General features: G+C 40.0%; 1 protein-coding gene across 1 annotated transcript; it reads right to left on the reverse strand.

The window, feature by feature from the left end:
• Positions 1-11,226: 11,226 nt before the first annotated feature.
• LOC147892527 (uncharacterized) lies at positions 11,227-12,182 on the reverse strand. The gene is made up of 3 exons (XM_087386731.1): positions 11,914-12,182; positions 11,770-11,823; positions 11,227-11,687 (listed from the first exon to the last, which is right to left on the reverse strand). Exons 1-3 carry the CDS (start codon positions 12,128-12,130, stop codon positions 11,254-11,256), a joined length of 705 nt encoding a protein of 234 aa, XP_087242857.1. The 5' UTR covers positions 12,131-12,182; the 3' UTR covers positions 11,227-11,253.
• Between the last annotated feature and the right edge of the window lie 379 nt (positions 12,183-12,561).

Genomic DNA, 12,561 nt, shown 5'->3' on the forward strand with positions numbered 1-12,561 from the left:
AGTGGGCCCCACTGATGACAAGCATAGAAGACCAAAAGGACCAAAACTATCCAAAAAGATGAAAGGGATATCCAAAAAGGCCAAGACTATCCTACGAGGCTTCAGCAGATGATCAGTTCTGACCCTGTGAGCACAGCTCGGTACTATGCCCACAAATTCCAAGCGTTCAAGACAGTGCTTCGATAGGATGAGACAATACTAGGGCCACTAAGTGACTTCTTTGTGATAGAGTTTCAAAACAGGGGCAACCAACATGACCATGGCTTGCTGTGGGTCGAAAATGCCCCAATTCTGGGGAAGAATGACGATGAGGAGATCATGAGATTCATAAACAAAAACATTACAACAGATAGTTCAAGGCTGCCAAAACCACTTAGAGACATTCAAACACATAAAAACTGGAAGACATGTGCTAAGAGGAATCAACATTGTAGGTTCAACTTCTCGCGATCGCCCATGGGGAAAACACATGTTCTACGCCCTATATAAGATAAGCTAGCACGACAAGGTGTAGGCCCTTTTTCGATGAAAATATCGACATTTTTTACACTTTTTTTTTTAAACGAGCACAAAGGTCGTTATTTACATCACTGTAAGCATCAGAAAAGAACGGTTGCTATATAAGTGTCGCTATATAGTAATGTTGGTGAACGTCGCTATATAGCGACATTGCTAAACGTCGCTATATAGCAATGATTAACAGAAGCTTTAAAAAAACATTAATGGGGGCTAAACACGGCCATAGCAAGCCCTGTTTTGACCCACTAATGTTTTTTATTTAGTAATTACAAAAAAAAAGTTTTTTATTACAAAATTTCTCTTGTGGAAAGGGTGATACAAAATCGCTCAAATGAACCGATCGAGTGACAAAAGCATATACATGTCGAAGATATACAAAATTGTTTGTTACAAAATTACCCTTTTGAAAAGGATGATACAAAATCGCTCAAACGAGCTGATATACAAAAGCATATACATGACAAAGTATATGCAAACTACTACTACTACTACTACTACTACTACTACTACTACTACTACTACTACTACTACTACTACTACTACTACTACTACTACTACTACTACTACTACTACTACTACTACTACTACTACTACTACTACTACTACTACTACTACTACTACTACTACTACTACTACTACTACTACTACTACTACTACTCCTCCTCTGGCCCTCGTTGAAGCCGTGTAAGCCTAATCCCTCATCATCACCACTCACCTCTGCTGATGGGATGCTCAATAATTGATTCTAATAGTAAAACCATATTAATTAGAAATTAGAAAGTACCTACGACGTCCAACCATCTCCTCATAGCCCCCTCCGACCCTCGAACATTTCAGGATGGTCCCTATTCTGCTTCTTGAAAAACTTCCAATCAACTTTGTCTGCCCAACTAGGTTTAGCCCTCCCCTTTGCAATGGAAGTACACAAGGTTGACTTGCGATGCTTCAAGACCAAACCCATGCGCTCCCGCATGTAATTCTCATTGAACTCCCAATTTGGGGGGTTAGGGTATTTTGCTTTCAATTCATAGATGACCGCCTGCTTCTTTTGGTCATCTTGATACTACCAGTCAATAGCTATGCCACTCCTAAAGTGGTGGCTCATCAACCGTCTCATGGTGGCCATCACTGTTGTGCCCTTTTTATCTTCTGTTATCTCTCCAGTAGCCGTGATTTCATAGGAAAGGTCCTCGACCAGGTAAGGACTCATGGTAGTGGCAAATTCAGAGCGAGTGGTGTTTGTGCGAGCGCTTCTAGAGCAAGGAGTAGCAGTGGGAGTAGGGGAGGGCTAGGGAACTGACAGGTACTGGGTCTCAAGACCAAGTGGAGACCTGTAGGGATGTGAGTGTGCTGACTCGTCTACATCTCCCGAGTCAACACAACATAAGCGACCCCTCCTACTCTTCCTTTTCTTACGATGGGAATGCCCAGGTGATGACCCCTCAATTGAAGGGGCTAGAGGGGATGGCTGGGCAGTAGGTCCAGGCATCGGTGTAGGCGAGGGAATTGTTAAGGTCCTCTCGGATAGCAAAGAGAAGAATCTCACTACCTCCTCATCGATCATTTGTGCCAAAAACGCATTGGGACTCCCTACAAAGCCATGGGCTGCTAACAAAGGAGTTCCTTGAGGGGTAGTCACAGTGCTACATCCGAGAGGAGTCAAGCCTGGGGTAGTCATAGGGGTAGGCCCCTGAGGTGTCGCCTGAGGGGAATCAAAGTCCTCTAGAGAATAGAGATCATGATGTCTCCTCCTATGAGAGTTTCTGTACTCGTCGGACATGCGACGTGATCCCATGTCTAATGTAGACACAAACACAAAAACAAAAAACAAAAAACAAGAGCGGGTAAGAAGCAGAAAGCATATGAGGGAAAGAAAACAGAAGCAAAAGAGAAGGAGAAGCATAAGAGAAGTAGAGGGGAAAAGAAGAGAAATAAAAGGGAAAAAGAGATCGAAAGAGGGGAAGATAACCAAACATGCATAAGGTAAAAAAGAGAGAATAAAAATGCATCAGAGAATACATTGAGAAAGCTTGTGGACCGAGTTTGAAATCGCGTGCACAATACTCCAAACATATGAGGAAAAATGTTTATGAAGGTCATGCTTGATACCTTCCGCTGGACCAATCTCATGCGTGGAGGTCAGCTTGATCCACCACCACCATATTTGAAGGCAAGTGAATAGATTCAAGTTTGGAGGGCAAATGGAGAGGAACCTCCTCGTGGTATGAAGAGGCTATCGATCTTTCACGAGCTTCCTTATTGGGGTCAATTACAAATCAATCATCTCTTGGATCCCATGCATATCTTCAAGAATGTGGGGGCTACTATTTGGGCACACTTGGTTGGTTCCAAAGACTCGAGAGGAGTGCAAGAAGACTTGCGTGCTATGAATAGGATGTCTCATTTGTGGCCCCAAGTATGTGCTTCAGGAAAATTTATCCTCCTGAAAGTAACATGGATCTCTCTATGAGAGAGGAGGCAGCGATCAAGGCAGACATTGCCTCTTTTCAAACACCCACAGGGTATATGTATTGCTTAAAAGGAGCATTTTCAAAGGACAATAAGCTTAGTGGCTCAAGTCCCATGATTGGCACAAGGTCTTATAGGTATTCTAAGCTATAGGATTAGTGTACCGATAATCATGATGTGTTAGTGTAATTATGATTATGTTATACTGTTGACATGACTTCTTTGTTTCTTTGATAGTTCATCCTCCCAATTATAATAAAAGGGTGCTTACAAGAAGATGTTAGTAATGCTATATTCAAGATCAGTGGTATTGTGAGGTATGCTTACTATCAAATCGCATTGATTGCATTTTCTTCAATTTAAGCTGAATAATCTGTAGACTGATTATGAATATATCTTACATGGGCATGTGAAATAGGTAGATATCTCAAAAAGAGATCTCCATATCGAGCATTGAGAAGGGTAGGGTGGAATCCATCGAAGCTGTATGCTTGCTTAAGAAACACTTTCCCTCGAGCATTATGACAACTCAAGTGCACTTGCTTGTGCACATAGTTGATGAGGTGGCCATTGTAGGTACTGTTCATAGTCGGTGGATGTTTTTTCTCGAGCGGTTTATGAAAACTTTTTAGGGATTTATAAGACTAAAAGCAAGACTAGAAGCAAGCATGGCAGAGGGATGGCTTGTGCAAGAGTCATTAGTATATATCATAGAGCTTCTTCAATCCACAGATCTCGATATGCCGCAAGCTTGGCATAACAAGGATGATGGTTGCATCGTTGGCGAGGTTCCCCAAGGAAAAGGGATTGAAAGAAAGATGAGCGAAGAGTAAATGGAGAAATTCAATAAGTTTTGTATCCTCAATAACAAGGAGATGCAGAAGTGGATTGAGAGATATAAAGTGGCCAAAGCAGAATGAATAAATGCAAGGACGAGATTCAAAGTAATGTACAGGCGATTGCAACCATATCCACGGGATCTTGCCCTTCTCCCCACTCACATGTCACTTGATTGGCTACAACTGGCTCTATGTAAGCCGAACGCAATGGAGAGATAATAAATGAGCGTGAGTGAAAGTTATCATCTAGATGTATGATGCATGTAAGTTTCTTACGTCTTGACATAATTAAGTGATTATTTGTGATAATATACGCTATAAAATAGATGCATCTTCATTGTTTTGATGATGCTGTTTTACAGTACAAAAAGTACAGTGCATTATGGTCATATGGACGACATTTTTGTGTAGAATGCATCAATTCAAAGAGAGTCACGTATGATTGTGGAGTCATGGCTAACTTCACATAAGATAGCTGAGCAAGTGCTTCAGATACCAATCTTCTTTCCTCAGTTGGATTATTGTGAAACCATACGCGAAATCTATGAAATTAATTTCATACCATTTAGTATTTTCATTCTTGATGTAAAATGGTTTAGAACTATTTACAACGGTTCCCATGCGACAGTGAGAAAAGACAGTAGTGGTTTCTTTGCAAAAGACTCCACCAAACTTTGGACCGATGAAAGTGATACTTTTGTTTTTCCTGAGCACTGTGAGCAGGTACATACTAATGATTTAATTAATTGAAGCTTTTGTTTTTAAAGATCCATTGATACATGTACTAGCATAATTTCATATATATAATTGATGGCATTTGACACCCATCTTCAATATAGGTGGTTTTTCATCCGAATCGTTCTAATCCAAGATGGTGGTACGTGATCCAAGTTGCACCACGAAGTAAGCAAATTTTTGAAGATAGAGATGTGGATATGGAGATGCCACTACCAATGCCAGATCCAATTGATCCAGATGGATCTAGTGAAGAAGATGAAGATCACAATATGAGCCAAGAGGAAGATGCACATAATGACATCATACGAGAGGAAGATGGAGATCATGATATTGAGGAAGAAGATGACGATAATCAAGAATCACCACACTTTATTGAAGAAGATGATCAAGTACTCTTAGATGAACGTATGATGCTAGAGTATGATGATGATATAGGAGATCAACTTGGTATAGAGTTAGAGATAGACTTGTTTGGTGCATTAGACTTGGCCATTGATGTAAATGCTCTTCATTGATTTTTTTCATCGCAAACTTGGACATGAATATATGAGCTTCAAAGGCTTGATGTACATGCTCTTGTACTTTTATTCTCTCAAAGGATCAAACATGTATGAAAATGAAAAAAAAATTGTCATTGGGAAAAGCTATCTCTTAAGGTTGGTATGGGGAAAAGAACTCTCTGTAAAACATCGCTATAGGAAACTATCTCAGTGTCACTATATAACGACCATTACCAATCTGATAAGGGTTGCTTTATAGCGACTTTAGGCAAGCATCGCTATATAATGACGTTTGCCTAAAGTCACTATATAGCAACCCTTAATGAAGCCCGCTTCCAATACCAACGATTAGCGACCCACGCATGCTAAACGTCGGTATTTAAGCATCGCAATAGGATCCATGTGTAGTAGTGTTGAATGAAGGCATGGTAAGAAACAATACAAAAAAATATCAAATATGCTTCTACAAGAAGGCACAATGTCTTTGGATTCCCCAACATTCCTTGCCAAAACAGGGATGGAAAAGCATGAATACATACTAGCCCTAAGCTCTAGCATACACCAACCAACAATCTTCTTGAGAAGAGAACCCAAGAACATATACACAAAATTTCAACATACTAGCCCTAAGCTCTAACATACACCAACCAACAATCTTCTTGGGGCAAACACTACCATCCAGTTCATATTGAATCCCCATGGTGCAGCCTCTTACTGTACTTCCTACATGGCTAAAATCGATAAGGAGACTCACGACGCTGTGAAACTAGCAATCACAAAGAGTATTCAAACCAAAATATCGGCCAACAAAAGGCTATGGAACGTCAAAAATGCAATACTGAACACCCAACACATAAGCTCATAGCAGCAACAAGCGGTTTTCCTGTGCTTATCCCTACCCCTTTCTGCTGCCACAAGAGAGTTTTTATACATTAATACAAGAAAACTAGAGGACCGTACATTGCTCCTAAAAAAGAAAACTGACCTACAAAAATGGATCCGACAAGTACATACATTTTCTTCATTGACATAGTGTCAAACTACCTAAGACGAGAGCCAAACCTGAGCAGCGCTTGCCTAGCAATTTTGCCAGCAAATTCACAACCAAGCAAGGGATCACAAGGGCAAGGAAAAACCCAAGAATAATATGCTACAACAACTACAACAAACACAACAAGCCAGAAGAATACTTTTGAGAACACTGCTTATTGTACTTACCATTCTTGACTACGGAGTATTCCCTAGACGGAAGGTTTGAAAAATGGCACGACATGCACACGGCAAACATCGTGACAATCACTACTAATGAGGCAATGTTCAACAAAATCAACTCCTCTGTAGAACCACACTCATGTGACACAACAAGCACAAGAACATCAGCAAGCCAAACAAGTAGTGCAGGCCAAAAAATAGACAAATTTGACATTCAGAATAGAATGCGACACAAAACCATAAAAAGAGGAGTTTTTGCATCACAGTGCCCATCGAACATCCTACCAAACGAACAATATTTCCAAATGCTCCATTAAACAAACATCGAGCATCGAGCCATACTAGATGACATCATGTTAAAAAAAAGGTAGAGGCCAAACTCAAGTTGTTCCTATTGAGAAATGCAGGCTCGGGGAAAACATTAACTTTGATGCTCATTGTCCAGGCACTGCAGCGAGTGTACATCCATAAAGAAACAAATGATGCTAAGCTACCAAGGGATGCGTCAATTTTACGAGCAAAAACCTATGAGCAGGTTTATCCGAGCGTGTTTTTCAAGAGATTTTTAAAAATGTTTTTCTTTAGGAAACATGGTTTTTACACTTTTATTTTCACTAGAACTAGATCTCTTTATCATAAAAATATACAGACTAGTCACTCATTCATTTTTACACAACATAATTTTCTTATTTAGAGACATCCCTTTGTACCCCTGTTATTACCTTAAAAAAGTGTTGATTCCTTTAAGAAACATTCCTCATAATCACTCTCAATGTAATAATACTATGCATATATAATTACTTATTAACACATTTATATCATATGGCAATATCTTTTTAGTGTTTTTATAGCATATTTATGGACATGTTTCTAAAGAAGTTTAAATTACTATAAATAAGTATTAACTTGGGCTTATATATCACTCTCATAAAATACAAGTAATATTTAATACTATATATGAAATATTTTCCAAAATATAACTCCATAGATGTGCTCAAATGGGGTGTTCCGATCAATTTGAGTGGTTGAATGACTATATTTGGACATTGGATATGAAAGTTATGTCACTTTTAAAAGTGCTGTCCAAGGTAGTTTCGCCAGCGAAACTACCTTGGGAGACTTGCTTCAAAGTGGTTTCGCTGGCGAAACTACCTGGATGGCTTGCTTCAATGAGTTTTCTTTGAAGAAACTCTTTCATGAAGATAGGTTGAGAGAGGGTTTTCAATGTCACCCCCTATTAAGTAAAAGTTGTAAGAAGGATCATAAGGGAATTTTCATAGAGAAGTCTACTCTAAATGTGGGTTTCTTCAAAAGCCATCCCATTATGCTCTCACCATTCCTACAGATTCACCTAAAGATTTTTGTATAAAATAGGCATTGCTATAATACTTTGCATATTTCTAAGTGAAACTATGTTTTCTTCTGATCGATTTTTGCCATATTTATGCATAGTTGGAAGCTTTTTTTTTCCTTCGCTCGGATGCTCGGAAGATTTCGCTCAGAAAATGCTCGTCCCCCCAAGGGCCATGCTGCTAGCTTACACACGGGAAAGGCATAGCAAGGGGTATTGGTGGGAGCACCATCCACGTAGCTTTGCATCTGCCTCTATTAACAAGCGCATACATAGCCCTGGGTGGGGACAAGCTACAAATGCTGTACAAAAACGTGGAACTAGTGGTCATCGATGAAATCTCGTTGGTGGGGCTAAACACATTCGTGGCAGTAGACATGAGAATGCACGAAATAAAACATAACCACAACGATCCATTGGGCGGGGTGGACATCGTATTCTATGGCGACCTCTATCAGGCAAGTCCAATAAAGGACGCCTGGATATTCTTGCAACAATCAAGAGGGACATCAGTTATGGGCTCTTATTGGGTGACTGAAATTTAGTACTACGAGTTGCACTACCCCATGCATCAACAGGAGGGACCATTTCTCAAAGTATTGAACAAGATTCGTGTTGGGACCAAACAAGCAATGACATTGAAATCTAAACAACACTTATGTGAGGCCTATCCTAGACAAACACATTGTCCCACACCTATTCTACATAGATGCAGCCAAGGACATCCATAATGAATACGTCTTCCAAACCCTGTAGACAAGGCCCGCAATCTTCAATGCCACCCACCACAAGCATAGGACATGCAACAAAAAAATAAACATCCCCGCTGACTCGAAAACAACAACTGGGCTTCATGCAGGCTGAAACTCAAAGAAGGGATGATAATTGAAATATGTTTAGGGAATATGGACATCAGCGGGGTAGAGGGAACATTCAAAGGGTCACACACTGAGATCCACAACACAACTTTGTGGGTGGAGTTTCACAACAAGAAAATAGGAGAACAAGCACGCACATAAAAAAAGAATAAATAAAAATACCAAACCATGCCTCACTGGACACCAGTAGCAAAAATAACAAGGGAGTTCCAAATAGGAAACAACCACCTCAACACTGCGACCAAGACATAGTTCTCGGTACAATTGGCAACAACTAGAACAATCTACCGTTCACAAAGACTCACAATATTGGACTCCATCACGTTTGACCCCACAAAAATCAGAATGCACGGCCTTCTATACACAACACTTTTGCAAATACGAGACCCAGATAGGCTATACCTGCTGCAAAAGATTGAATCAAAACACATCAAGGTAGACGGATCGGTTCTCTAAGAGATTCACCACCTACAAATAGATCGCCCGTGGGTTTTCAAAATCTACACACTTGGGACCACAAACAATAACATCAAAACATTGCAAAGCTTAAACACCAAGTCTTTTAGAAGCCATAGAGACAACATATCGCAACGCCAGGCCATTTTAAGTGCAACAATTCTCTGCCTCCAAGAGACTCACGCAAATGACAACACCAATGTCATCTTGCAAGGATTTTTACATGTCACAATAACCCAAGGCTCAAGCCTAGCCACGAACTTCAAGGACGACATCAAAATCAAGCATTTGAAAGACATTTTTAGGAGCAGTCTGCAGCTACCTGATCGCACTACTGGAAATGCCAATGGCAAGAACGGTGACCATTATAAACGTCTACAAGCCACCAAAAGCAAAAACAAGCACACTCATAAACATCCTGCAAGAGCTGCAAGCCAACATCCACCCAAACCAAAAAATATACATTGTGGGAGATTTCAACATTAACTACACAACAAACAATCTGAACAAACACGGCCTCCTCCAATACATGTAAGCCAACATGGAACAAACCATTACAATGCCCACAATGATATATGGAAGTACTATTGACCACATATGGGAAAACTCAGGCACAATAAACACATCACACGGAACATATTTTGTATACTAGTCACACCACTCTCTCATCTTCTCTTCCTTGGCCTGAGGTAGTCAATAGAGCGAGCGAGAAAAAGCGAGCGGGCCCAATGAAGCGAGCGAGTTTTTTTACAATTCCTCCGATGAGAACAAATTTGAAACCGAACTTACTATAGCAAGATGTTGTCATAATAAGCATACCAATAATCAGACTTACAATCCACCCTATCTTTCACTTGAAGAACATAAACTAATTACCAAACTCATAACATAGATGACTATTGAAATACCACTTCACCCGCAAAATGCACTAGACCAAAACTTTCCAAATGTATCCATGGTTCACCACAACAATTATCAGTCTATGAACAAAATGGTGTTTTAAACCATGTTCTAATCCCCCTGACATTCATCATCAAGAAAGTAGTTGCGCGCATGTGGTTTATCTAATTGCCACTCATCATATCTCTTGTCGGCTGTCATGAATCTTGCCATTTTTTCTGCATAGCATGGCAACAAACTACAACAAAACATACATTTCAAAGGAAAGTAAGTCAAAGTGGAACAATGAAAATAATTTCCAACAAGAAGAAAGTCTTGCCATCCTTATGTGTTATACAAAAGACAATTCGCTACCAACAAAAAGCAAAAAAAATCAATTGCTAGATCAAGGCCTTACAAACACTATCCAAAGCATCAAAATTTGTACTTTCTTGATTCAAAGGCACCCGTAAATGTTCACTATCTACCATATTATAAAGATGCTAAATAACACTTTCAAAGTCCTCAATTTTAGCATTCAAAATATATAACAAAAAAACTCAGGGCCAGTAGCATACTACTCATCAAAGGGGTTTGTGACAGGTTCCACTCTCTCTTCTTCCCCCTCTCCATCATGCTCTGACCTGATCCGTTTTCCAGAATGATCTGCCACAAGTGGCTCAACAATGCTAGCCATAATACTGTTGTCTGAATCAAATGAAAAACAAGGCCTGCCAATGGCCTGACAAGCACGCATAAGAGGGGCTGTACCACAACCCATCTCTAGAACCAGCCCTCCAGGAACACAGAGAAGAGACATAATGCAACCTACAAAAAAACTACTCCTCTCTAGTCCACCTCGTGCTAGCTGAGAAGACATCGGCATGATTGTCCTTGCAGAGGGAGGTATGTAATGAGTCCAGACATCTTCACGTGGATCAATCAAAAGCTGTTGGAAAAGTGGAAAGCTCTCCTCCCAAAAAACTATTGGATTCTTCTTTGCTCTACGTATTAGAGCTAATACTGAAGATTGCATCTGGAAACCACATGGAGAAAAACATGTATAGTATATTGACTTCAACTAGCAAGCATTATAGCATGAAAGATGGCAAAGATAGCATGCATAGGACTTATCCTTCCAAACATAGCATGCATAGGACTAACGAGGAGACATTTGTCAAAGACACTTTTATCATGGAATGCAAACATAGAATGCATGGAATGGTAGCTTACCTTAACACTTTTATCATGTTCTCTACAAAATCCATATGGAAACTTGTCATGAATGATCACACGTCTGACAACCTCCAAGCCCTGAACATATGCAAACCGTTCCATCCAACCAATACATTGTCCTACAAGCAATTAATTTTATTTAAAACTAGTAGAATGGAAACAAAAAATGTGAAATGTCAATTGTGGTATTGTGCCTTACCTGCCAAAGGACATATGCATGCCAACCAACCACTATCAGACAAAGAAGCTGATGCAACTGCAAGCCCATGCCGCACATGGTCCTCGAGCAAGACATTCCAAGTAGGAGTGGATCCTCTCTCATCAAGTGGATAGCCAGATGGAAAATCGAGCAATATAAAATCTGAAGCCCACTTCACCTTCTTACCCATCCTCTTGTAGTCCTGATCTCGACTAGCCACTGTAATAAAAAACTCATGCAAAATAGCATACTTATCATTTCTTTTAGAGTCAGCAAAGTCTTTGCCCATTGCAATGTAATCTCCAACTGTACAAGCAAACAAAGGTGTGATGCCACGGGCCAAGGAAATGTCAGGTGACTGTGATCGATGGAACACGTATTGCTTCACAAGTCCCGAGATTGATTCTCCACCTATATGCAAAAGCAAATTAATTACAAGTAAAACTAGTGTTAAAGGAACAACTACATATGCAGAACACAACAACACCCTTACCTGCACTCTCTATGTGATCCATTTCATGCCGCATAGGACTAGATGGTCCCTCATCTAGAAAGAGAACAATCATAAACTTATTAATGCAATGTCAAAACAAATTGAAGACAACATCAACAAACAATCATATTGTATCTTCCTTACCTTTTTCTGTAGGATGTTCTTGTTTCTCTTTCTCTTTCTTATCTCTCCTTGAGCTTCCCTCCACTTTGTCCTTACTTGCTTCATTGGCTTTTTGTGAAGCATAAGTATTGTACAAGTCTCTTTCTCGCACCAGTACTTGTCCTTTAGGAAAATCTATCCACCAGGGACAATGTGCTAATTCCCATTGAGAGAGACGGTGCATGCCAGGTGGATACATGCATGCAGCATGACCAATCTCCACCCAACTCTTGCACAAATTTGGAATGTCAGAGATCCTTTTCTCTATTGCCAAGTGGGAGAGATATCTATCAACCAAGAAACCCAAAAAAATTGGATGTCCCAAACCATCAAAAGGTCAAAAAATCAAGTGGAACAACCATCAATGATTGTGTAATTACATGAATCAATAGCACAAAAATAGACAAATGAAAAATGAACCTTCGAATGAATTGACAACATACCTATAAACCACCCTATGGGCAGCCATGTCCAACTTAGATAGTCCATCTCCTTTTTTTCCACCCTTGCTCTCCATTTTTGTTTCCTTTGATCTTAGCACCACAAACATATGTTTTCTCCCCTCTAGTTTTATATCCTCCATGTATTGCTGCAATGTGTAATCCTTAGGGGTATCCAAAGGCATGCCCA

The sequence above is a fragment of the Dipteris shenzhenensis genome, chromosome 16 (genome assembly GCF_047967505.1).
Source record: "Dipteris shenzhenensis isolate YYH24624 ecotype China chromosome 16, Dip_SZ_1.0, whole genome shotgun sequence".
NCBI classification, from domain to species: domain Eukaryota; kingdom Viridiplantae; phylum Streptophyta; class Polypodiopsida; order Gleicheniales; family Dipteridaceae; genus Dipteris; species Dipteris shenzhenensis.

What these genes read in the sequence shown, in the direction of transcription:
- LOC147892527 (XM_087386731.1), bottom strand. Translation starts at nt 12,130, where the DNA reads ATGTATCCACCTGGCATGCACCGTCTCTCTCAATGGGAATTAGCACAT. An exon ending in AGAACATCCTACAGAAAAAG is followed by an intron (nt 11,824 to 11,913) that starts GTAAGGAAGATA and finishes TTCTCTTTCTAG; the next exon opens with ATGAGGGACCATCTAGTCCT. An exon ending in GGATCACATAGAGAGTGCAG is followed by an intron (nt 11,688 to 11,769) that starts GTAAGGGTGTTG and finishes TTTTGCATATAG; the next exon opens with GTGGAGAATCAATCTCGGGA.